This window comes from Chionomys nivalis, chromosome 21 (assembly GCF_950005125.1).
Source record: "Chionomys nivalis chromosome 21, mChiNiv1.1, whole genome shotgun sequence".
In the NCBI taxonomy this organism is placed as follows: domain Eukaryota; kingdom Metazoa; phylum Chordata; class Mammalia; order Rodentia; family Cricetidae; genus Chionomys; species Chionomys nivalis.
This window is the reverse complement of record NC_080106.1, coordinates 34,822,854-34,848,257: the sequence shown is the minus strand read 5'-3', so window position 1 is coordinate 34,848,257 and position 25,404 is coordinate 34,822,854. Positions and strand designations below refer to the sequence as shown.

Below are 25,404 nucleotides of genomic sequence, written 5' to 3'. Positions count from 1 at the left end.
GATTTCCAGGCCAGCCAAGGCTACATAGTGAGATCCTGTATTTTTTTTTTTTTTTAACAAAAGAAAGATAAAAGAAAGTGGAGAGGCCAGGACAAAGGGAGTCATACCTAGAGTGTGGGCTGGGCTTCCAGGAGTTGAACTGTGAGGTACTGTCCACTGGTAATGCTTTGAGACGGAAGTGAGAGAGGATGTTTTCTAACCCTGCAATCTTAGCTCTAAAATGCTTGTTTCTATTACTTTGACATTTTCTGGCTGACCTAGAGGCTGTTTTTGTTGGGAACACAAGGGATGTAAGACTGTGTTTGCTCCCACTTATGGATTTAATTAGGCGTGGTGCCCAATCTATCATAAATCATGGTTTGGTTTCTCTTTGTTAAGAGAGTCAGAGGCCTTTAGGCATGGGTCACTTACTAGAGTGCACTCTTACCTTTGGGACGAGTTATCATGCCAATAGTGCCAATCACTTGATCACCTTACAACCAAAGCTTCTTCCTCGGTTGTTTTGTGTTACACGAAGATCATATTTTAGTCTCATATTTGTTCACAGACATGATTCACATTTTGCTATTTTGTACATAAGGAAATCATTCTAAACACAGCAACAGTGCCAGCTTGACTGAAAAAAAAAGCTATTTTCCATATCCACAAAAATGTTAATCAGATTCTTGTTAGAACATGTGTAAGAACTGGTTCTCATTGTCACAGCTCTTGATGTCAGATTACTAAAATAATTTATGTTTTGTTGTGGGGACATGGGTGCACGCAGAGCCTCCCAAGTCACATGACCACGTCTTAGCCCACACTTCTTCCTGACACATAGAAATTATTTGTGTTTTGTGGTAACAAATGAATGGCAGGAACAGTGGAATTTCAACGCGGCCGTTCTTTATTTGATTAAACATAGTCTCTATTTATTCTTAAAAAAACTAATTTAAGTTAAATGGCAACAAACCATGATAATTCAGAAAACATGTTGAAACCGAGAGTGAAGAGAAATGTCCTCTATGTAAACCACACTGTAAACCATAAAACTTATTTTTGTCAACTGCCTCTCATGACAGTGGCTGGGAATTTGACATTTCTACTACAGTAGGCAAAAAAACCACGTACAATGCACCCTCCCACACGCCATATCACGTCTCTATTTATATTTCCAAACTAAAGCAATACAGCTCCCAGAGTGCTGCGTGCACTGTGCGGTTATGAGAACTGCAAGTTCTCAGGGCTGTGTCCGCGTGCCTGGTAGCCCCCACACCCTAGCCATCCTTAACAAAGCAAGGCGGCTCATGGAGCTGAACTTCTCAGTGAACCCTGGCTAACACATGGCTAGACAAAGAGGCCGTGGCCTTGGCGTGAGGACACTCATTCCACTTCCCCATAGAACCCTTTAGCAGCCATTGCGTGTGAGCTTGGGAACATCTGCGGGAGTCTGAAGCAGAGGGTTTTAAGGCTAGTAAATACAAAAGGCACAGAAGCCTGCCTAAATCCCCACTTGTACTTGAGGCACAGACTCTATAGGTCGACTCACTTCTAAGACTTCCCTGTCTCTACTTAAAGATGCTAAGAAGTCAGCACCATCCATTTTCCTCTCTGCAGAAAGCATTATTTAGTTTGGGATATAACATTTTAAAACAATAATGCATGCCTCCTGGGAGAATACCACAATAAATGTCTCAAAAACTGCCCAGCTAATCCCAGGGTATAATCTGGCTGTTTTAGATTACTGCAGGGAATATTATGGGCCTTAATGACACTTTAGCTGCACAAAGCCAAAGAAAGCTGGAAAGGGAGGCCAAAAAGATGAGCTCAGAGCCAGCTAAAGTGACAACAAACATGTGGTTGTTTACTAGGATTGGAGAGGTTTTGTCTGCAGATGTTTGTGGTCACTAGAAGGTTCCAGAGGAATGAGTTGTTATGAAGATCTGCAGAGGCTGATGAGAGCAAGATTCCTCTTGGAGATGGCAGGCCTGGAGGCAGGGATGCCCAACGGTACAGACAAAATTTATAGAATCCTGTGGTCAAATCATACTCTACTGGTCCCACAAAGTGTGCCAACAAATTAATATCGTATGGATGTCATTTCAAAGCCTCCCAAGGAGGAGTCACCGCCGAAGCCTTTAGAGCGCACAGATGGTCCAACTATACACTGATATTCATACTTGCATTTCTGCATTATAGCTGCTTTTCCCCTGTTGAACTGTAATGAATTGTCTCATAATCTATTCCATCTTCCTGCCATTAGCAGGCTTTGAATGTTCACAAATAGGAGCAAAGAACTCATTTTCCAGGGCTTTAATCACACAAAGAGGGAATGCCTAATTCTCTAAATGAAATGGTCTGTGATCACTGAAGCAGAGATTTAATATAGCACGGCAAATTAGGTAGATTTTAATAAATTACTTATCTCCCTGAATACTTTACATATGCTTAAGAAGGAATAGCCTGTTTGCAAACAGTGAAAACCCACAGCCTATAAAAATCCTTTGAAGAAAACGACAAATAAAAAAGTAAATTAAAAAATGAAATGCATTATATCTCAGACCCCCAGAGACAATTCTTTTGCAGCACTGATTCACAGCTCCATTAAAAATATCAATTAAACCCTTCAGCAAGACTGTGTAAAAGCTAGAAATTAACTTCTGGAGCTGCTCTTTGAGGGTCTGCATAACCAGACACATCCAGCACTGGGTAAGCTTGAAGTAAGGTCTCTTTTCATGTCTGACCAAACATCTTAGAGTTCGGGTCATATTTTATTTTTTCTATGTAATAACTTTAGTTTGTAAAGTATGAATTCCCTATATATATGTATGCATGTATGTATATATGCATGTATGTATCTCTCTATCTTTATATAATCTTGGGTCCCATATCAGCATTACAGACACATGGATACCATATAACGACTACAATGTTTATGGAGAACAACAAAAACTGGGAGCAACTTACTAAGTTGGTGCCACATCTCCTTCTTTATATCGAATTGATAGAAACCGCATGCATCAAAGAAAACACATACTGAGCTTTAATGTGCACAAAGTGGATATTAGCATTTTAAAGCGGAAGATTAACACATTAATCCAAGTAATTTTCATATATTGCTTCTAATAAAATCTTCACAGTATAAAAATCTTAATGAGGCTAATCAGAAGCTTTTCCTTTAGTGGGACGATTAGGGATAATGTAAAAAGCATTTCTTTTCCATAGGTTTCCTAAGATTTAGGCTTTTCCTTATGAAAAATAAAACTATTCCCACTTCTTTGTAAGAAAATGTTACAAATGTAAATAGATATTTCATCCTAACATGTTGATATAAATTATTGAGAAGGTAGACCACTGAGGAGAACTGAAGTCCTCAGGGGTGGCAGTCATGGGTAGAAGGAATAGAAAAATAAACAAAAACCTATACAAGATTTGAAACTGAAGCCTAGGACCTAAGCCCAGGCCCTCCCCCCCCAGCTCCCCATGAATTATAGATTACACACACCAGAGTGATTACTCAAAATCTCATCCTGGAGTTTTCATGTGGGCATTTCCTCAGAGGTGGACGCCTCTGCAGCAGCGTCTTCCAGGCTTCCTAGTCCTCTCCATGTTGCTCATCGACAGACTGTAGAGCAGCGAGCGCTCTCACGGTCACCTTCAGCTTGCCGATGCTGCCTCCGTCCGCTCGGGCATCAAACACTGAGAAGAGGGCAGCAGCAGGGTCAATGGCGGTCAGCAGTGCTCTTGGCTAGGCTAGTTCATACGGCTTTGAGAGGAGCACAGTGTGTAGGAGCACATGTGCGAAGGCACACATTTTAGGTGTGCTCTGAGGCCTACCGAGTGAGAGGCTACAGCTATACAAACTGCAGCCCTCCAAATCTCTGCAAAGGCATCGTGCAATTAACGTTAGGAAAAGCAAAATGTCAGTTAGACCCACAAACCTTAAGATGTCTGTGGATTGGCTCTGAAGGCCTGAGGTTCACTTCTTGAGTGAACGTGGGTTTTCCTTTAGAGAGCTACCAGTGATGTCCCAAAGGCAGACTACTTAAGTCTTGAGGTTTCTTTCAACAGCCTGGTGCTATGCCAGGTCAGTCCCCTGGACCCTATCAGCTGGGGAGATATTTCCAAGGGATCCAAGGCCAGAATTCTAGAGTTTGTACGTTTGATAGTGCTTATGGGTCTTGTAGTTTCTTGTTATTTCTTTGAACTGTAACGATGGGGGTGGATCAAGTGTTCCTCCAGCCTCAGCACCCTGAACAGATGAGCTACAGTGACTGCCTCTAGTAGTGCCTGTGTTACTTCAAAGAACCTTTGTGAGAAGACCTTCAAAGAAAACTTGGTAGGCATGTGGGTGGAGAAGGGAGCCCCCAGACGTGCAGTGACCCAGTGGTTCCCAGCGTATTCTCCTGAGCTCTCATCTTTTCTGGATCACTTGCACATGATCCAGAACAAGGTATTAAAATGCTGGTAGAAACAGTGTCTGGCTTCTTAAACATGGTCCTAACAGCTGGGTGTCAGCCCTCTGTGACCTTCAAGGAGGAGGTGGGTCACTAAGCAGAGCTGACTACAGAGACTGATTTTGATGATTCCTATTAGATTCTTATTTCCAGAGTTGACTAAGGGTACGTGAACATTTTCTCATCTTTTGCTCCATGACAGAGTGTAAATAGTTGCCACGACGTTGGCTGTGCAAACTTTACGAATGCTTCCAAACATGCGCCCAGATGCTTATTTGCTCTAACTGGGGCAATCATTTGGTGCAGTTCAGACTTCAGAGAACCCGCCATGTGTCTGGGACAGGTAGCTCCACAGAGCTGCCATAGCACTGCAGAATCCTGGACCCTAGAAAGTGCTCAGAAAGGGATTTGATTGTGACCTCAACAGGTAAACCACAAACCCAGCACATAGTCTCAGAGAGAGCTCAGCCAGCTTGAAGCAGAAGCATTGAGTTTCTCGACTCACTGTGTGTGGCCAGGGCCTTCCTTGGTTATGGTTTATAAAGTATAATCCCTTGTGTGATGTAAGAACAGGAGAGATGACGCACTGATGGGACTCACTCCTAGAAAGGTAAAAATCTAGGCTACAGTTTTGTGAGAAACATGTGAAATGCCAGAATCCTAGCGTTAGCAGAGGAGACACACCCTCTGGCTGCAGCCCTGAACTAGAGAAGCCTCCAGAAGATGCTGGTGTGGTTTGGAATAACAAGCTTAAGGTTATGTGTCTTAACCCCCACACTAAGAAATGCATTAGTTATTTCTGTGAAGCTCAGTTATTTAAAAGTTTCTATCAGCCACAGAAGGGTGAGGAAGGGAAGAGGAGGGTGCAGGGACAGGCTTCCAGCTGCAGCAGTTGCTAGCCTGAGCTGCACAGCCTTCTGCTGAGGTGTGACAGACCCCTCCCAGGCAGCAGAAAGAAGTCAGAATAATAATAATAATAATAATAATAATGATAATAATAATTTGGTAGTGGCGGCTGTGCAGACAGAGCCATGCTTCCATTCATACCATCAAGGTCCTGCTCAATGATGTCTCTCCCTTTCTGAAACATATCCATGAGGTCAACATGAGCAATGCCGATGTCCTCACACTCTAGGTCCTGCTCGTCCTCAGGAGGGTCACTCACCACGGTGAAGCGCACACTAAGAAGGACAGGACAGAGAAAGTCATGGACACTCATTTTGTTTTGTTTTTATGTTTTGTTTTATATAACTATGTGGAAAAACAATGTTTCCAGTGATGCCAGTAGAAAGGAAATGACCTTAGGCAAGTATCTTAACAGAACTATTTGAAGCTCAGAGCTTTCCCAGCTTTCCAATGGGCACCAATCTCCTTCTTAAGCCTGGATGGTAATTATCTCCAGAATCAAATAAAATGACCAGGCAAAGAGAAGGACCCAATGTCCATGTCATTGCACCAAATCTGATATTTGATACTTCTATTTTTAATACTAAAAGGATGAAGCTCACAAAGGCCATGGTAGGTTACACAGTCAGCATTTTTGACAGAAAGAAATGCTTCCCCCACCCCCCAGCAGTACAACTCTGGGGTTGGTAGCAAGTAATCTTCCCAACTGTATGTGCTGTCCTACAAAATGCAGAGGTTGCACTGCCTGGGAGCAGTCTGAATGCCCACAGAAAAAGGCTGAGCTCTGCCCAACGGCTGTATCAGATATTCATATTGCTTCAGCAACCTTTTAATATACAACCACAGCATCCAAGTTCTACTTTACTTTTAGACACATAATTGCAGGGCTCTGATGGAACTGATTTGAATTAGTGGCTTGTGCTGAGGCCAAACACACTTGGATTGACCAAATGACAGGAATTTACAGTTAAGTACTCTTTTGATATGTCTTGGCAGCATAGCTTAAACCATGGATGCTTGTAAATCTTACCATTTTAAATTCTGTGAAACATATCTATCCCAAATCAGAAACAAAACAAGAAACAGAAAAAATTGAAGCCCCTGAGAAATCAGACCTTGAAAAACACAAATCAAATCCTTTCCAAATGCTGATAGGTAAACAAGACGATGTCTCTAACCAACTTGCTGAAGACAACATTCAGCATTTCACTCCTTTACAAGCCTGTTTTTAGCTAGGAAAAGAATGTGAAGAAATTAGAAAATCGAGATCTCTTAAGTCCAAATGAAAGTTAACACCAGTTCCCACAGAAACCATAGACATGGACCCCGACTGTCGAGTGGTCCAAGTATTTCATATGACGCACAGGATACAGGGATCCAGATGCGTGGTCAGGACATTCATTTGTAGTTCGCATTCTGACTGCCACACTTGTATAGCTGTGTGATGCTGAAGAATTCCCTCACATCTCCCTGATCTCAGTTTCGTGATCTGTGCAATGAGGACATTAGACCTGTGAACAGGGAGGGCTCTTGTGAAGATTAGATGCAGTGATACAAGTAACCAGAGCCTGGAACACAGCAGGGTGAGCAAAGTAAAAAAAGGTGAGCTAAACAGATTTCCAAGTTAACTACTGATTTCTTTACTCAATTAAACAAAACAACTGTTGATAGAGCCCTCTTGTAGAGGACTTGGATTTCAGTCCCAGCACCCACGTGGCAGCTCACAAATATCTGTAACTCCAGTTCCAGGGGACCCCATGCCTTCTTCTGACCTCTTCAGGCATAGTACACACGTGGAGCACATATAGACATGCAAGTGAAACACTCATGTACAACAACAACAACAAAGTTGTCCTAGAATGAACGTAGTTTGGAAAGAAGAAATTAAAAAAATTAAAGCATATGACCACCGTAGCATGGTGAGTGCCATGGCACGCCATCCTTCTAACAGTGCCGGCGGAGGGCATCCTGCAGAGCGGGACACACAGAAAAGGAGGCATAGAGTAATGGGGTATTTTCAGGTACTTTAATCTCAGGTTTTTAGCTCATACCTGCATCATCTTATAAAGAAAGGCTATTATCTTCACTGAGTGTAGTACATTAATTCTGAGACAAAATTAAAAAATCTTCTAAATTCTATAAAAGGGCTAAGAATGTGAAAATGTAATATTCCTGGCTTTACATTCTATAAAGAGCAAATGAGAGGTCAAATAAAATTCGCAGATCTAGTGCAGAGATCAATGTTAAAACTCCAGCCTCTGGGGCAGACTACTGGACCACTGGCAGTGGCACCAGGATTTATCCCTACTGCATATACTGGCCTTTTGGGAACCCATTCTCTTTGGATGGATACCCTGCTCCCAAAGCAACGTGCCTTACCCTCAGAGTGAGGAGTGGATGGGATTCGGGTGGGAGGGCTAGGTGGAGAGGGGAAGGAGGCAAGGGAATGGGAACTGGGATTGGTATGTAAAATGAAAAAAGACTATTTTATTTTTAAAATAAATAAATAATTAAAAAAACAACTCCAGCCTCACATGGACCTCAGCAATAACCTGGTTTCCATTCCCAGCATTAAAAATAAATAAAACCAATGAAAGAACTAGAAAGTTAAACTCAAAAGGGAAGAAAGTTTACTAGATAAAATTTAAAAAAACTAGCTTGTATACACACATTCATGCACCCAACCATACCTCCTGACCTACTTTTGGCAGTTAGAACAAATGCGTTCTGGTGGCCATTCCTCATGGAGGTTCCTGGCCTGCCTGAGGACCCAGATACACATCTGGGGGTGCAAACATCATGTGATCCCCAGATGTGTCTTCCTGCAACTCTCTAAGATCAGCTTTGCTAGTCCTCCCATCTATTCCAGAATGCCCTCTGCCTCATCCTTCTTGCCTGGTATTCCCTCAGCCTGGAACCCTATGTCCCAGGCTCTTGTATCTCAACTGAGTCCCTTCAACCTTCATAAATCAGCTTAAATGTCCCCTACCCAGATTGGCTTTCATTCTTATCTACTCTTTTAGTATTTAGTTTGTTCAATCTTTTTTCTTTCTCTTTATCTTTTTAAGGGTCCTCACTAAATAGCTCTGGCTGACCTGCAACTTCTTATGTAGACTGGCCTGGCCTCTAACTCACAGAGATGTACCTGCGTCTGCCTCCTAAGTACTGGGATTGAAGGTGAGTGCCACCATACCCTGTGTTTGTTCAATTTTTATTACTAATCATCACCACGTGTCATTAATTTATTTGTTTACTTGTCATCACAGTATGTCTTCCTCCTTGGTGGATTTTTTCCAGTAGAAATTTTACTCAAGAAAAATAAATCAAAAGGGAACTTGAATCAGACTCAAAAATATGACCTGAAATTAATAAGGAATTTTTTTTTGATATTTTATGTGTACAAGTGTTTGTCTGAATGTATGTATGTATGTGTCCCATGTGCACTGCGTGCACATGGAGGCCAGAAGAGGGCATCAGAACCCTTGGGGCTGGAGCAGATGGTTGTGAGCCACCATCTGGTGGTGCTGGGAACCAAATTCAAATTCTCTGGAAGAACGGCTGGTGCTCTTGGCCACTAAGCCGCCTCTCCAGCCTCAAGTTAATAATTTGTAAAGTTTTATTTCAATGTATCGTTGTTTAAAAACATTTGTGTATTTCCAAATGCAGATGGGACAGTATGTAAAGGTATGGTAAGCAATGTCATGGAAGAATGGTGACCCCTGGCTGTAGCTGGTGACTTAGCACTGGCATTATGCAGGGTTGTCATCTGAGTAAGGGAGTTCTCAAAGTAGGGAACTACCTCTGAGTATTAGCAACAGGAGAGAGCACTTGTTAGTGGCCCTTGGCTATGGCTGTAGGAAGGGGCATGCCATCTCTTTCTTCAGCACAGGAAGGTGAGCAGCACCCCAGCATTCACTAGATAAGCATTTCCTGAACCTGGCGTCTGCACTATGCTCTCATAAACAAAACAAAACAAACAAAAACTTGACATGAACTTTTGTGTCTGTTAAGGACATTTAGCCATTTTTAAAGGAACAATGTTGGGATGTAGGAGTTACTGTAGTTACTGTGGCCTTTTTTCTTTTTCTTTTCTTTTTTTTCTATGATGCCGGGTATCAAACCTACTGTGTCATTCATGCTAAGCAAGCACTGTACCACTGAGCTACCCCCACCCCTATGCCTTCATTTCTGAACTTCTTTGGAGGCAGTAATTCCAACATTCAGACATAAAGAGGACATAGAGAGCTGCTTTCTGTGAACCTGCTGCCAGTACCTTCTGTGAGGCAGTTCTTGTCTTTGCAGTATGGCCTTTAAGATGCCTCTCTCTGCTCGGTTGTTTTCTTTATCCAGGTAGATCACTATAACAAAAGGAAAAACAGGTCCGTAAAGGAAGTCATTCAGACCCACACTCCATGGGTACCATCCTGCACTCTGTAGATTCCATTTTAAAGACACACTTCATGCCATCTTGCTTGTGTGTCCGAGAAATCAGAATCCAATCTGAATGTGATCTACTGTCCCACCACGGGCAGGATTATGTGCACACTGTTAGAAAGGACGTGAGCACAATGTGGTAGAGTGCTTGCTTAGCATGAATGACACAGTAGGTTTGATACCCGGCATCATAGAAAAAAAAGAAAAGAAAAAGAAAAAAGGCCTCAGAGTGCTCATCACCATCACTGCCTGTTAACGGCTCTGGCAGACCTCACAGACAAGCTGGAGGTCTTCATTGCTTTGTATTTGAGGGATTCACAGTATTTTCTTTCACCCAAGAAGCAAGTGATGATGATACTGTAGGGCAGCATGCTTGTCCTTCTTGACAGCCCAGTAGTTTAAGCCTCCTCTCCTGCCACTGGATGCAATAAAAGAAGCATCCAGTGTGCAGGTGAAGAAATTCAAGGCTGACATGGCTGTGCATGGTGGAGGAAGGGGGAGGGGCTATTTGGTGTGTGAAGAGTGCTTTGGTCCTGGCGCTTAGGAATGTGGCTGAAACAGATGGAATACCTGTCAAAGGTGGATGCCACCTGGAGGATGGCAGTGCAGATGGACTATACACACAGTGTGCACCTGGCACCCTGCTTTCTTAGTAGGAGACTCTCCTCTTGTACATGCCAGTCTGGGCTTAGGGCTCTTCTGCGGCCAGATCTCAGCTCAGACAGGATCAGGAGTGCACATGGGGACAGAGCTGGGACTCTGGAGCTCAGACAGGATCACGAGTGCACACGGAGACAGGGCTCGGACTCTGGAGCTCAGACAGGATCACGAGTGCACACGGGGACAGAGCTGGGACTCTGGAGCTCAGACAGGATCACGAGTGCACACGGGGACAGAGCTGGGACTCTGGAGCTCAGACAGGATCACGAGTGCACACGGGGACAGAGCTGGGATGACTCCAGAATTCGTGCTCCTCCAGGGCCACTGTGCACACACATTTCACTGACAATTTTGCAAGGACAGTTTCAGTTCAACTCCAAATGACCATACCATTGACTCACTCAATGGCTTGGCTCCCTGAAGAGTATTAATCAAAATCCAAAGGTTTTTCCTGTGGGAGTTAGGCATGGAGTGGGAGTCAAAATGCCTATAAGGTGGTAACTTAGTTGCTCAGGAGAAGCAGAAGTCAATGAAAGAGCAGGAGTCAAGTCACACAGCTCTGGAGAACTAAGGCCACTGTCCTTACAGAATGCCATACTCTGTGGAGCTCACTGAAATTTGCAAAGACCAACACAGATGGCTTTGAATGTTTTTCTTTCCTTTTTTTTCTCTCTTTCAGACTTATTTGTTTGTTTGTTTATTTGTTTATTTATTTATTATGTATACAGTGTTCTAGTATTCTGCCTGCACACCAGAAGAGAGCACCAGATCAAATAACGGATGGTTGTAAGCCACCATGTGGTTGCTGGGAATTGAACCTGGGTCCTCTGGAAGAGCAGCCAGTGCTCTTAACCCCTGAGCCATTTCTCCAGCCCCTGAGCATTTTTCTTATCATTGCCAGAAAGTATCATAGTAGATACATTTCGCTAATGTTGTGGGTCAGTACCTCATTTTTAGTATATCAAACTGTCAGTATATCAAACTTACTAGGATTTTTTTCTAATTCAGTATCTGGCTTATTGTATGTTCTTCTACTTCATAATCCCAAAACTTTTACGTCATACTGGTTTCTAACATTTGAGGGCCAGAATAATGAAAGTCATTTAGAAGAACAACTGAGGTAGGGTGTGCTGGCTCAGTAGACACAAGCTCTTGCTGCACAGGCCTGGTGACCTAAGAGCAATCCCTGGAACACGGGGATTGAGTGAACCCACTACCAAGGCTAGTCTCTGGCTTTCACACAGGTGCTGTGGCACACATGTGCACACACTCTCTTCCTCACACTTAGTAAGTTAAAAAAAATTGAGGCAGAAACAGTAACTATAGCTTTTCAGACATGTATCATGACATGAACTCTGTTATCTTTATCAAAAAATAATTTCTTTGTTTTTAAATAATTTCTTAAGTCTCTGATACATAAATAGATTTTTTTTGTAGTAAAAGCCTCTGAATTTCCAACTTCATCATTCAAATTTAAATAAAAAGGTCTTTCAATTACATTTAGATTAGTTTTGATGAATTTAAGTTTCTGTGGTAACATACATATAACTTAAAATGTATTTTAATCACTTTATAGCATATGCTTATTTTTTAATTGATTTATTTATTACATATACAGTGTTCTCCTTGCATGTATGATTGCAGGCCAGAAGAGGGCACCAGATCTCATTACAGATGGTTATGAGCCACCATGTGGTTGCTGGGAATTGAACTCAGGACCCCTGGAAGAGCAGTCAGTGCTCTTAACCTCTGAGCCATCTCTCCAGCCCCCTATAGCATATGCTTATTGACATTAAATGTGGACATGGTGGATATGTTGCTACTTTTCCTCTCTAGAATCTTCCCCTCATCCCCCGTTGAAAATCTACCTACTAATTATTGACTTTTCATTCCCATCTGTCTCGACTAACCTCCTCTAAGTGGAATCACACATCTGTCCTTTATCTCTGTCTTATTTCTCTTAGCAGTGATCTTTACAAGGCTCATCTCTGCTGCAGCATGTATCATATGCAATGCTGAATTATATTTCATACACACACTGTGTGTGTTTATGTCCTTGATTCTGATTCTCTCTCTATTTACACAGAGGCAGAGCTGCTGAGACAAATGGTGGTTCCATGTTAAACCTTCAAAAATTAACTCCCCAACTACATTTCTACACCACCCTGCTGGGCATTTATGAGTGACATTTTGGCACAAGGCACTACACTCAACCACAGGGTTGAGAGCAAGGTTGATCTGTATTTTACAGATGGCTAAGCAGACCAGAGAAAGCCAGAGCTTTGTTAGAATACAGTGAGGCTCTCTAGTGTTTGCGCCTCCCTCCCACCACAGCTAAGCTTCTCCTGGCATTTCAACCTGGCATTTTGTTGGTCCAAGGCTGGAGTGAAGAGAGGTCTGTACCTGAGCTGGGCACCTACCTTCTTTCTCATTCTTCCACAAAGGGATATTGATTAGATCCATCAAGTTGACTTAAATATATTGATTGACTCTTAAAAATTCATTTTTTGAAAATCAAATTCTAATTTCCAACCAATAAATTTTGTTTTAGAAAAGCATACCAACTTGTAACTGTGCCTGTTTGTACAAACATCCTAGATGGGGCTCCTGAGTTTAGCTTAGTGGTTCTCAGTGTTTAATACACATTCCAGCTACTTGGATGGCTTGGTAAAATGCAGATTACTGTGCTGAACCTTCAGAGTTTCATTTCTGATTCAAGGCATCTGTGGCACAGCCCAAGAATGTACCAGTGTAACATTTTTCCTCTTGCTGATATCAAGGTACCCTGATACACTGATATGGTACACTGGTCAGGGTACCACACACCAAGGACCATCGCAGACCAACCTTTCTCCACCCAAGTTTAAATGGGGTCAGGAAGTTCTAAACACTCTGTGTTGAATGCTGTGGGAAAGAGGGACACTTTGGCCACCTACAATTCTAACATATGACCCTATGATGCTGTGACCACCAAGATTCAGGTGGGATTCTGAAATAACAGATGAGCATTTAAAAAATAATTTCGATTTTAAACAAATCCTTTAAAATGTAATTATAGTAGGCACTAAAAGTAAACTGACTCTCTCAGGTACTGTTAACTCCCATGTCCATGAGAGATCACATTTGTGTAGAACTTGCTAAGTTTTAACTTTATAAAAGCACACACTTAAACAGATAATAGTCCAAATTCAAGCTAATTTCCAATTACCACCCATTTTAAAAATTTTCAATCACAGAAAGGATAAAATTCTGTTAGTCGTTTCAACATGAATGGGATTGGGGGGCTGGAGAGCATTATGTTCAGTCCAATAGGTTGGGATAGCACAGATGGTCTCTAGAGAAGCTGATCGCAGAGCCTGAGAACAGTAATATTTCCCAGAAGCTGGGGGAGACGGTGGGAGGGATGGCAAAGGCTGAGCAGGGTTCCCAGCTCATATTAGATAAGAGAAGGAAGTTCTGGTGTACACTGGACAGGATTTCTATTTCCAAGAGCAAACGATTAAGAATATTTTTACCACAGGGAAGGAAAGAGTCTGCGCTGAACATGGCGTGCCGTGTGCACGTATGGCAACAGCACGTGGTGCCTGTAAAGAAGGACAGCTATTATTTTTACTATTATCCTCTGGGGCTCAGGGTCTGAGCTTCGGGTTTCATGCTTGTTAAACAAGTACTCTAGCACTGACTATATCTACACTCCAACATTTACAATTATTGTGTCAATTAAATACAGCAAAACGTCCCTCCCTTTGGTAGGCTGAAGAAATCTGCACGTTCTCCATCCACATGAAATGCAAGAAGTGCAGATGGTTTAACTATAGGAGGTTGTTAACCTTGAACCTTTGATAACTTTTATATTAAAATATTATCACCCCTGTAATCTTTATCTTTGCAAAACTTCTCTTCCTATTAGTAACAAAATCTGATGTTCTACATCCTTTTCATTTTCTGAATTAAACTTTAATTGTTCCAAAAGATAGACTGCTCAATCCTCAGAGACTATGGGTCCGGATCTGCACAAGTCTCATAAAAACCTCAGCCGATTTCATTAATCTTTCTTCTTCCTACTGTCAATTCCCCAGAAAGCTTTATGCAGCCCAGACAACATTCTTCAGGCCTACCATTAATCTTCCCACCCAAAAAACTATTTTCTTTACTCAGCATTCTTGGAGTAAAATTTTCAAGCCCAATAAAGTGCAAATGTTGTATTCTCACTACTAATGTCTACCAAGTGAACTGAACTTCAGCCTTATTCAGAAATAGTCCTAAGATGATATTCTCGTCTGCACGGGGAGCTGGCATTAACACCTCTTCATGAAGACTGCATTTGATTAAGAATAATCCTGGGGATTGCCAGTTTATTCCAGTCATCTTATGTACCTAATTTAGGCCTGGGCATTCAAGTTCCTTTTGTGTGGTTCAGCTCATAATGTATAGTCAAAACAGAGCTGTGGCAAGAGAACCTCTCTATGGGTAGAGTGTTCAGACAATAGTGTGTCTAAATTGTGCCCTAAATCTCCCATTGGGTTTCGAAGCCGATTTGGAAATAAAATGACTTTCATTAACTTTCAATGAGATTTCGAGGGTGTAAGGCTGTTTTTATCAACTTTCTCTAAGTAACAAGTGAATGGTAACTAGTACAATAATTAGTTATATTGTTCATTAACCAAAGATTCAAGGAAGTTTCTGCAACAGTGAGACAGATTAGTGATTAAAGAATAAACATTCCTACTGTTCTACCTAACTGAAAAAATGCTAATAAAGTTACAATTTCTCAAATTTTGTGATGACCTGGGACTTCAGTTTCTGATATGAAATTATGCCAGCTTTAAGAGCTGAGTGCATTTCTTTCCCTACTCACAAAGAAGCTCACAGTCAGCCAAAACTCAACAGACAAAAACAGAAACTTACATATATATAACAATATTGCTACTCAATTCTTTTCTATCCTAAAAGATGTTCCCTGCCCCCAATCAAATGGCTAATTCCTTAGGATCATAATCAGCTCTCAAAACACCAATCAGATAGCAGAGGCCTTGCAATAGAGGGGAGGAATAGAGTGACCTGGCAGCAAGATTCCAAAGATTCCTCCACAACGCATGTGCACAAAACCTGGGAGGCGTCCGCATGGATCAGAGATTTCACCTGAAGGACTGGGCATGCTTTCTAGGCAAATGAAAACAGCTGTTCTGCTACATGGCCACATTGCCCAGTGTACAGGTGATTTCTCAAGAACAATCTCTTGCCATTTCATCTGAACACTGTTTTGGTGACCTCTACACAACATAAAGGCCAAAGTTTATCTCTTTCCTTGGAATAATTAAAATTTAGTGAACATCTCTCTTACTACTGTTAATATTTTGATATGGTTTATTTTTCTGGTACTATGCAATTGAATATCTTTAGGAAGCGTGAGAAAATATTTTTGGGAATGTTTCTTTGACAGCAGGTGAGTGGAAGGATGCACTCAGGTTCTTGTTCTGACCACACCACTAACTTCTCAGACAATCTCTCAAGCTGTCACTTGTTACAGAGTATGAACTGGATGGGATCTCAGAAATCACTTTGTCTTTTAAATAAGAAATGAAGGAGCCAGGGAATCAACATATCTGGACCAAGTTCACACATTAGTGAGAACTGTGTACACAGATAGGATTAGAGCAAATCTCTGAGTCCTCACTATTACTGCCTCAAACAATGAACATATTTCTAAAAAGGTCAGTGTTTTGAGCAGGCACGATCATCTGTAATCCTGTTGCTATAACAGCAAGACTACATGTGTTTCTTAAAATGCAGTTTCTAAGACTGTCAAAAAAATATCATAGTAGCCTGGTTTGGTGACTCATGCTTTTAATCCCAGCACTTGGGAAGCAGAGGCAGGTGGAATCTATGAGAGCTCAAGGCCAGTCAATCTGGACAGCTAGGGCCACATAGAAAGACACTGTCTCAAATCATCATGATCATTTTGGTTTGAATGAGAATGATCCTCATATGCTTATGTTTCAATGCTTGGTCCCCAGTTGGCTAAAGTGTTTGGGAAGGATTAGGAGTGTGGCCTTCTTGGAGGGGATGTGCCATTGGGAGGAGCTCTGACCTTTCAAAGGCCATGGCATTCCAGTTGGCTCCCTTTCTGCCTCATGTTTGCTGTAATCCCTCAGTCATGCCCATCTGCGGCCACTGTCCCTACCATGACGGTCCTGGACTACCCTCTGAAGCTATAAGGCCCTAATAAACTCTTTCTTCTCTAGGCTGCCATCATCATGGTGTCTCTTCACAGCAGCAGAGAAGTCACTAAGACCTGGGTGAGACAGCCTGCTTCAATACAAGCTGTGAGCGCCCATCGTCACACTTCCACATGGACTCCAGAGAACGCACTGTTTCGACTCTTGGGGAAGGTAGCTTGATCTGACTTTTGTTTTCCCTCTGATTGTACACTGTTGATCATGGAATATTAAAAACTCCTGAGAAACGATTGATCTGAGCATCCTCAAGGTGCTTATTGGGTCTGTGTTAGTCCAATAGACTTACGTGTTAGCTGGTAGATAGAGCAAGCCGCCTGCCTGCTGTAATGCTAAGAGCTTATGCATCGCTGTATCAGGCAGTGCAGAAAGATTTACGGAAGGCACTGACCAAAAAGGCAGCCCACAGCCAGAGTACTACACGATCTGAATGCTGTAACCAAGGGAAAGCCCAGCACATTACCCCCCTTTAAAATGTCATATTTTTAAATTAAAATTTAGCAGTAGACTTGGGTGGCATTTCCTATAGATTCCATAATATAGTGGAAGCAGGCAGACACTGCTTTTTCATTGCCCATGTTTTCTCTTGATTTTTAATGACTTTAAAGTAGTTTTCTTAATTGTTATGCTACAGTTCTGGCTTTTATTAACCTAGTCTGACAAGACTTTGATGCATGTAAACACCAGAGAATTAAACTCTATGCACACTACCTTAGCTTCCTTCACTGAAAATAAAAAAAAAAAAACATACAAAAGGCTGTATTACAAATGAATCATACATACCATTGGTATAGTTATAGTAGACCCACTGGCCACTCCTGGGTTTTGGCAGTGACACAGGTGTCTCTTCAGCCGGAAGACTGTAGAACCGACACTCAACAAACAGCCGTTGGATAGTGTCATCCCTGGTTATCCGAGAATCATTAAGGCTTAGAGCTATGATCTCAATCCGAATTTCCTCTGACGGCTGTTTAAAGAGTAAACCCAAAAACAACAAAAGCAAAATAATCAAGTGAACAAAAAGTCCTTTATTCTATTCCACTATTAGTTTAAAAAATAAAAGGTCACAGCCAATGGGTCTCTTCTCTGGAAGGCAGTATACACGACTGCACATTCCACATGATAGATTATTCATGACACACAGAGAGAATGAGATTCTAATGCCCCAGGGTTTGAAGTTAACAGTGTCATGGCAATCGTCCCCTGATTTACATTTGAGGCTATAAATACCCCACTGGTAGTCTATGAGGAGTGGAGATTATGAGGTCTTCATCTCCGATGGTTTTCAGAATGACAAGTATCAGCTGGCCTTGTTTCAAACTAGGTAATGAAGTACATGTTTATCACTGTTTTATTTAATCTGCAGTACCTGGGAACGCTCAATTATGCAGTGATCAAAGCCTGTTGAACACTTTAGCACTATTATGCTAATATATATAGCTGTATCAATCTATAGCAACTGGAGCAGAAACTACAGCTCATTCTTACATTTCTGTCATAATTTATTTCATTCAATAACACATTTTCAAACAAAAGAAAAAAGTCTTATATCTAAGTTTACATATTATTTCTTGCAATTTATTTTCCATTTCACATTTATAGAATGAAGAATTAATGCTACATTTGTTTGATATTCTCCTAGAATCCACAGACATTAACATGAGATTTAGAAACATTCCTTGAGGAATGACTTCAGTGGACAACGATGACTTAAATATTTGTTCATACTACAACATTTCTTCAGTTAAATTTGTTTCTCACAACTTAAAATTTGTTATTTAAAAAATTCTTCTTTATATCAAAGCCATGATGCAGTCAACCATATAAACTTCAAGTGATAATTAGAAAAACATGGAAATAACACTTGTTTTGTGACCAGGTTGTAGAAGTTCACTGTTAAAGGCATACCAGCATGTAGACCCACCATAGCGATGATGCAGGCATTTTGCAGCACATAATTAACCAAATTAAAAAAGATTCAAGTATCCTATTGAAAGAATGCCTCCAAAAAGAACCATTTCCATTGCTGTCAAAACTCCCTCAATATTTGATGAAGTAATTTTACACCCTTCTTCCAAAAGACATTTCCTTTTATTATGCATTCTAAGACACTTTAACTAAAAACTGAAATCTGAATATTTCAATAAGGTTATTTTATTATTCAGTAGATTCATGGAAATTTTACTAGGATGACAGAGAAAATTCCACACCATTCTGTCTCCACTAATACAGGTACAAGGCTGCAGCTGGCAATATCACTAGGATTAGCATAGTATGATGAAATATTTAAAGGGAAATTTTTTCTAAAACCTAATAAATCAAATGACTGCCAAATGTCATTAAAGTGATGGTCTTTGACTTGAATATGCTTTTCATATTCAAATTTGAAAAGAAAGAGATGAAAGCCTGGAAAGGTTACTCGGTTTCAACTAATAACCTCAAGCCCTCTCTGTTCACGTGCATAAAAGATGAAGTTGGTGCTATTGTCTAACCTCAGTTCAGAAAAGCCCTCTGACTGTGGAGACTATGCGGTAAGGAAAATATCTTAAACGATATTGTTTTTTTCCTTAAAATGTACTGTGGCTGTAAGAAGCGCACACATTATTTCATAATGCTGGCATGAGGAAAGCACAATGCAAAGGTGAATGGGATATGGGCGCTCAGAATTCTCTAGCAACAGACCCTTAGATGTTTATGCTCCTGCACAAAAGCAGGAAAGGAAATAGCTGTAAGGAAGAAGCATACTCTCAATCTAGCTTGTGAAGATCAGAATTTAAAACTGCTCATGACATGTGTAATGAAGACACAAATGAATTTTAAGATGGCATGAGACACCAATTTATTTCAGATGTTATTGTATTAATTCTGTATTAACTATATGATTCCCAAGCGGAAACTTGCATGATTTTAAGAACTAATTTGGGTTGTCAGGCCTATAAGGAATTCTCCAAAGGTAACAACAAAAGGAAAATACAATGAATTATCAAAAAAAAAAAAGCACTTAAACATATTTGTCTATTTTTCTTTCTGCTCCAGTTTTGTCATTTTGGCAACTTCTCCCACCTCAATATTTTAATTTCTGGCTCAATACTATGAGTATAAGGCATGGTGACTTTGCTCATTTGATATTGCTAGATCTCTACAGGGGTGAATGTCAAATTATCTATGCCCAGAAAGCACGCTCTGAAGAAGACATTTTTCAAGCATTATAATCATCAGTAATGGTACTAGGCAATTTATTTAAACACTTGATTTAATCTGATACATTTAAGTCAATTCAACTAGTTCATCTAGGCAGATCTGGAGATGAAGAGACCCAGCATCAGCGTGAGTGGACATCTTCTCTCTCCTTCCCCCAAGCCCATTTGTTCTCTGGTGTTCCTACCTCTGCCAACAGCAGTTTTTGACTGTTGTTGCCTACAGCTAGAAGGTCTGAGTCTTCTTGCTGTTCCCATCTTTCCCCCCTCCAACTATACTCTAGAGATCACCATTTCTGTTCATTTTCCTTCCTATTTTAATGCTTGGCCGAATTGTCGAAAGCATTTGATATTTCACACATTGTGTGGCCATTGATCCCTTTTCTCATTTAGTATCTGAAAAATGTCTTTAGATTCTTATTGGGGATAACTTTACATCAATGGATTTTTAGTTATTAAAAAGTAAAAATTTGAAAGAATGAGGGAGAAACTGGATGGGATTAATATAGTAGGTAACTTGTTGGCAATAGGAAACAGACTGTTATCAAAAAGTTCAGCCATCACTACTGTGCACACCCAGGAAGTAGACCCTACTCTCATGGCCTCTATTCTCTTGCCTTTAGTCCCAACCACTCTCCTTCTGTAAGAGAACTATCTCTCTAAAGCTAATCTATATGACCTTTTGTTTTGTTTGAAAATTTTTCTACTATCCTATACTCTAGCCATTCCCTTAAGCCGTGGTGTGCTGGGTATATTGTTTGTTTTTTTGCATCTGTACTTTATTCTGTCTGAAATAATCTTTTTCATAGGACAAAATCCAGGCATTGTGACCATACCCTTTGTGCTGACCTCTAAGTGACTGCTGGCTGCTTTCTTCACAGCCCTCACTGTTTCTCACGCCCACAGCAGTGCATGGAGCCTCCCCCAGCTGCTTCTCTGTAGACCATGAGCTCCAGCAGGGAGGCCCAGGGCTTACCTGTCTGCTGTTTACCATCCTTACCAGCCTGCACACGGTAGGCTCACAATAAACATTTAGAGGGAAAGAAGAGGATGCAGAGATGCTACATAGTCAGACTCTTTTATATTCCCAGAACTACTGAAGCTGCTGTTTCTAGGGCTTTCTCAGTTGAAAAATGTTTATGTGTGATACATTTTTGGAAATGGGTGATTTTTCGCCACTGCATTAATTGGGGAAGACTATCTGAAAGATTAACGCACTGAATCTGGGTGGCAGGGTAGTATGACTTTAACTCTTGCGTATGTTTGAAATTTGTAAAGATACTTTAATTAAGAGAATTAGGAGTAATAATGTGATTGAGAAGACAGTGGATGAATCTGAGAACGGTCCCCGCACTTAGGAGGTAAGGCAGGAGGATCAACATGAGTTTGAGGCACATAAGCGAGATTCTGTCTTAAAGACATACTTACACACAGGCATGCACACATGCGTGCACACACACACACATGCAAGCATGCACACACACACAGAGGGGCCAGGTTTTTTTCAGTAGAGGCCTTCTAAAGTCTGCTTATGCTAACAACAGTGAAGTACATGTGACACCCTTGGTGTGGACCTTCGGTACTAGGTAAGTTGATGCATTCCATCACTGTCATGTTCCCCAGTTGCCCCACCAGCTTCCCGAGTTAGGGAGATGTCAACATCAGCATGTAAGAGGGACGTTTATAAGTTGTGACTGCGGTGGACAGAAGTAACGGAAGTGGCTCAGGTAAGGACTGCGTGACTCCCTTTAGTTGTCAGTATAGATGGACGCTCCACACTATGTGACTGAACCATCTGGAAATGTGATGACAGCTTGAGTTACTCAGAGAAACAGGAATCTGAGCTCCCCGATTTTGGCTCCGTTGCACTGCTGCCTTGACGGATGCTCCCTGACTTCCAGCCACAGATCTCCGCAGTGCTAGTTAGATGTTGTTAGCAAGCGGGAAATGTCCATGTTTGATCTCACAGCACCCTGCTCAGTTCTCCATCTGAGTTTACACACTCCACTGATACAGTGTGGTTAGTTTGGCTTTTCTCTCCAGTGCTAGGGATTGAACCTCGGGCCTTGCATATGGTAGACGGGCACTCTGTCATTTCACTGTTTCTCAGAAAGTGCTCTAACCTGGGGCTCTACACACAGCATCGTGGCTTTCTGTGAGGATGACTCATGATGCTTTGCACCTTGTCTCAGCCAGTAAGACTGCATCTAACAATGCTGCGGTTACAGATGTGCTTAATTTTAGTCTCAGTTTCTATAATGAGATGGCATAAAGTTTTCTATGTATTTAATTTTTAAAATTATATTTATTTGTGTGTGTGTGTGAGTGTGTGTGTGTGTGAGTGTGTGTATGTGCCACAGCATTCAAATGTCACAATGAGTTTGTGGCCAGAGGACAGTGTAAGAGAGGCCTTGTGGGTCCTGAGGACTGAATCCAGGCAGTCAGGCTTGGAAGTAACACTTTCATCTACTAAGCCACCTTGCTGACTTCAAATTTAAGTCTTCAATTTTAAAACATGAAAATGTGATAAAAGTATAGAAAATAATTTGATTTTTAAGTACCCACTGTCTTATAAAGATGCCATGTATGTCAACCCTTGTGTTGAAGAAATTAATATTAACAATAATACTAATAAAGGTAAATCTCTCAAATGCCAAATTCTTTCATGTTTCTTCAGAAGTGATCTGTTCTGAAATTGGTTGTATCATCCCAAAGCATACAATCATATTTTCTCTTTTCATGTGTCCATAACCAACATACGAAACTCTTTTCTGTTCTTAGGTTTCCATTGATGGTAGCACACACCATTAGTCATTCCATAACTAGTTCTGTCGTCCACTATTATGTTTGTGAGATTTTCTTAGTCAAATCATTCTAACTCTTGGTCCCCTATATTACATATATGGTAATATATATAAAATATATGGAGTCATTTCTCCCCCTTGTGCTGGTTTCTGTCAGGCTGACACAGACCTACATCAGTCTGGCCTGTGGGGCATTTTCTTGGCTGCTAACTGATACAGGAGGGGTTCAGCCCACTGTGGATAGTGCTATCCCTAGACAGATGGGTCTGGGTTGTATAGGACAGGAAGCTAAGTAAGTCAAGGAAGCAAACCAGCAAGCAGCCTGCGTCTGTGGGATTTGCTTCACACTCCTGGAGCCCTGGTTTCCCTTAATGATGGACTGTAATCTGTTAGCAAAATAAACCCCTTTGTCTCCAATGTGCTTTTGGTCATGATATTTTATCACAGCCATAGGAGCTCAAAGTAACTGCATATGCAAAAACCCCCACAATATCTGCCTGTCAGAGACATACGTGGAGCTTGGTTCTTTGTAAAAAACAATAGAAAGAAAACAGAACTAGAAGGTGATCTACATATGCGCCACTGAGGAGTTACAGTTTTAACTGGGGTGGTAAGTCCAAGTCAAACTCACTACTGACGGCAGCAGAGGCGTGTGTAAGGAGGCTGGAATGCATACTGACTGGAAGTCTTCTACTTCCTTCCTTCAGACTGGGCATAGGAAAAGCCATTCCAAATATTCAAAGAAGCCCCCTTGATTTTATACCAGCCCCCAAGGCTTCTGTGTAGCAGGAATAATAACCTCTTTTGAGGGGAATGGTGGTACATGCTTTAATCCCGCACTTGGGAGGCTGAGAGGAGGACTGTGAGCTCCAGCCAGTCTGGGCCACCTGATGAGATGCTGCCTCAATACAGCCAATGCTAAGGATGTGCTCAGTGCACAGTACAAGGCTCTGGGTTTGACTCCCAGGACCCCTCTCTCCTCCCCCTCCAGTTATCTTCATACAGGCCTTGAAAAGTTTTGCTTTTTTGAAGATGATAAATATTTGGGAAAAATAAGAAGACATAGAAAAAAAAGCGTGTGTCTCCATACCTCAGTGCCAAGGTGACGCTGTTAAACGAACAAAGCCAAGCTGGTCTCATTAGTGGATGACCTCTCTTTGCTAACACATTCTGTTAGCATGCACCACGATGAATAAATCCGAACACTGAAAAGTTCAGTGCAGGGTTAAAGTGGCACTAGGGGTAACTGAGAGCACTTATTTTTAAAGTGTTTTTATGTCCCTCTACCCCATGAAAATAACTGTCTGTAATGGTCAGCAAATTTGAGGCTTATTACCACACACTGTGAGATTTTTTTTTTTGTGTTGCACAAGGATGGACACGCAAGGCTTATTTTAACATCCCTGTGGTTGACTCTGGTGGGAGTGAAGGAAGGAGAGAGGTTTAAACAGCCCTCAGTCACAGGTGACGCTGACATGCTGCCACATGCTGCTGGTTTGAGGCTTATCCTTAAGAAACCCCGCTCTAGTCCCCACACTCACCCTCTACCCACTGACCCTTCTCCACCACTTAGAGGGGACTTCCAGAACAACCACAGTAAACGGCTCTTTAGTCACGTGACATTTTAGAGCAGGATTATTAACAAATTATTTCCTTTGCAGAGGCAATCTACGTCATCATTAAAGACAGTCTAATGCAGTGGTTCTCAACCTTTCTAATACAGGTCCTTTGATACAGGTCCTCACGCATAGCACTATTTTTGTTGTTACTTCACAATTATAATTTTGCTACTCTTATGAACCGTAATGTCAATATCTGATATCTGACCCCTGTGAAAAGGTCGTTCAACTTCCAAAGGGGTCACGACTCATAGGTTGAGAACCACTGGTCTAATACAAACTATAAACAACCTAACAGCTTTTGTCTAATCCTTTAAAAGTAAAGTTTCTTGGACAGTAAATCTAGTAGAGATTCCTGAACAAGGGCTAACTGATTTGTGTACTGAGTAGCTCCCAGAACCAGAGCACATTCTGAGGATGCCAGCCAGCAATAGGATCAGTCAGCAGTTACCAAAAACCACGTGGAACCCAGAAAATAGTTTAACTGGCTATTACTTCTTCAAGTAGCCAATTGGTTACAGTTAGATTAATTGGCTATGTGTCCTTTCAGGACTAAACAAAACTACTTATTGTGATTTGGTCCATACTGGCTCAGTCTTCTCAGCCCCGTGCGGATGCTCAGTCTAAGCTACGGTCTCCTACAGAAATTTACTTAGCACATTCCATCCAATAAATAGGGAGCTGACAATTTTTTCCTGTAATGATCAGACAACAAGTACTTTTGGCACTGCATATTACATGGTCTCTGTGAAACCACTCAATTTCCCCCTGTAATAAACTGGTGAACAGTGCAGCTAACTGCCAGCAAATTATGACTTTTCACACATGTGTGAAAATGTTGATTTTAACCAAAAGTTTGTATTAGCTGAAACTGTTCAAAACTCAAGGGGGTACCAAAAAAGCTTATTTAAATAAATGCGGAACAGCTGCATTACAGATTATTATGTACATATTAAAATAGAGTATATGTCTATGAATAGATGCTCATAACACATTGGAGATTAAGTTAAAAACATGAAATAGTTTTAAAAGCAACTGTTATCAGCAAAACAATGCAACCATTCTGGTTTTTATATAAAACATACTTAAAAACCTGCCTGCTAGCTTAAGTT

The 25,404-nt window shown here is 41.3% G+C and overlaps 1 protein-coding gene across 4 annotated transcripts in view; it reads right to left on the bottom strand.

Annotated features, from left to right (window-relative positions):
• Positions 1 to 985: 985 nt before the first annotated feature.
• Rpgrip1l (RPGRIP1 like) overlaps positions 986 to 25,404 on the bottom strand; it is a 101,719-nt gene continuing 77,300 nt past the window's right edge. For all 4 annotated transcript variants that reach the window (XM_057753816.1, XM_057753815.1, XM_057753818.1 and 1 more), the window contains 4 exons: positions 17,456 to 17,639; positions 9,616 to 9,700; positions 5,484 to 5,617; positions 986 to 3,678 (listed from right to left, as the gene is read on the bottom strand). In XM_057753816.1, the coding sequence (XP_057609799.1) occupies positions 3,575 to 3,678; positions 5,484 to 5,617; positions 9,616 to 9,700; positions 17,456 to 17,639 (507 nt within the window). In that variant the 3' untranslated portion in view covers positions 986 to 3,574. The remainder of the gene's footprint in view (positions 3,679 to 5,483; positions 5,618 to 9,615; positions 9,701 to 17,455; positions 17,640 to 25,404) is intronic.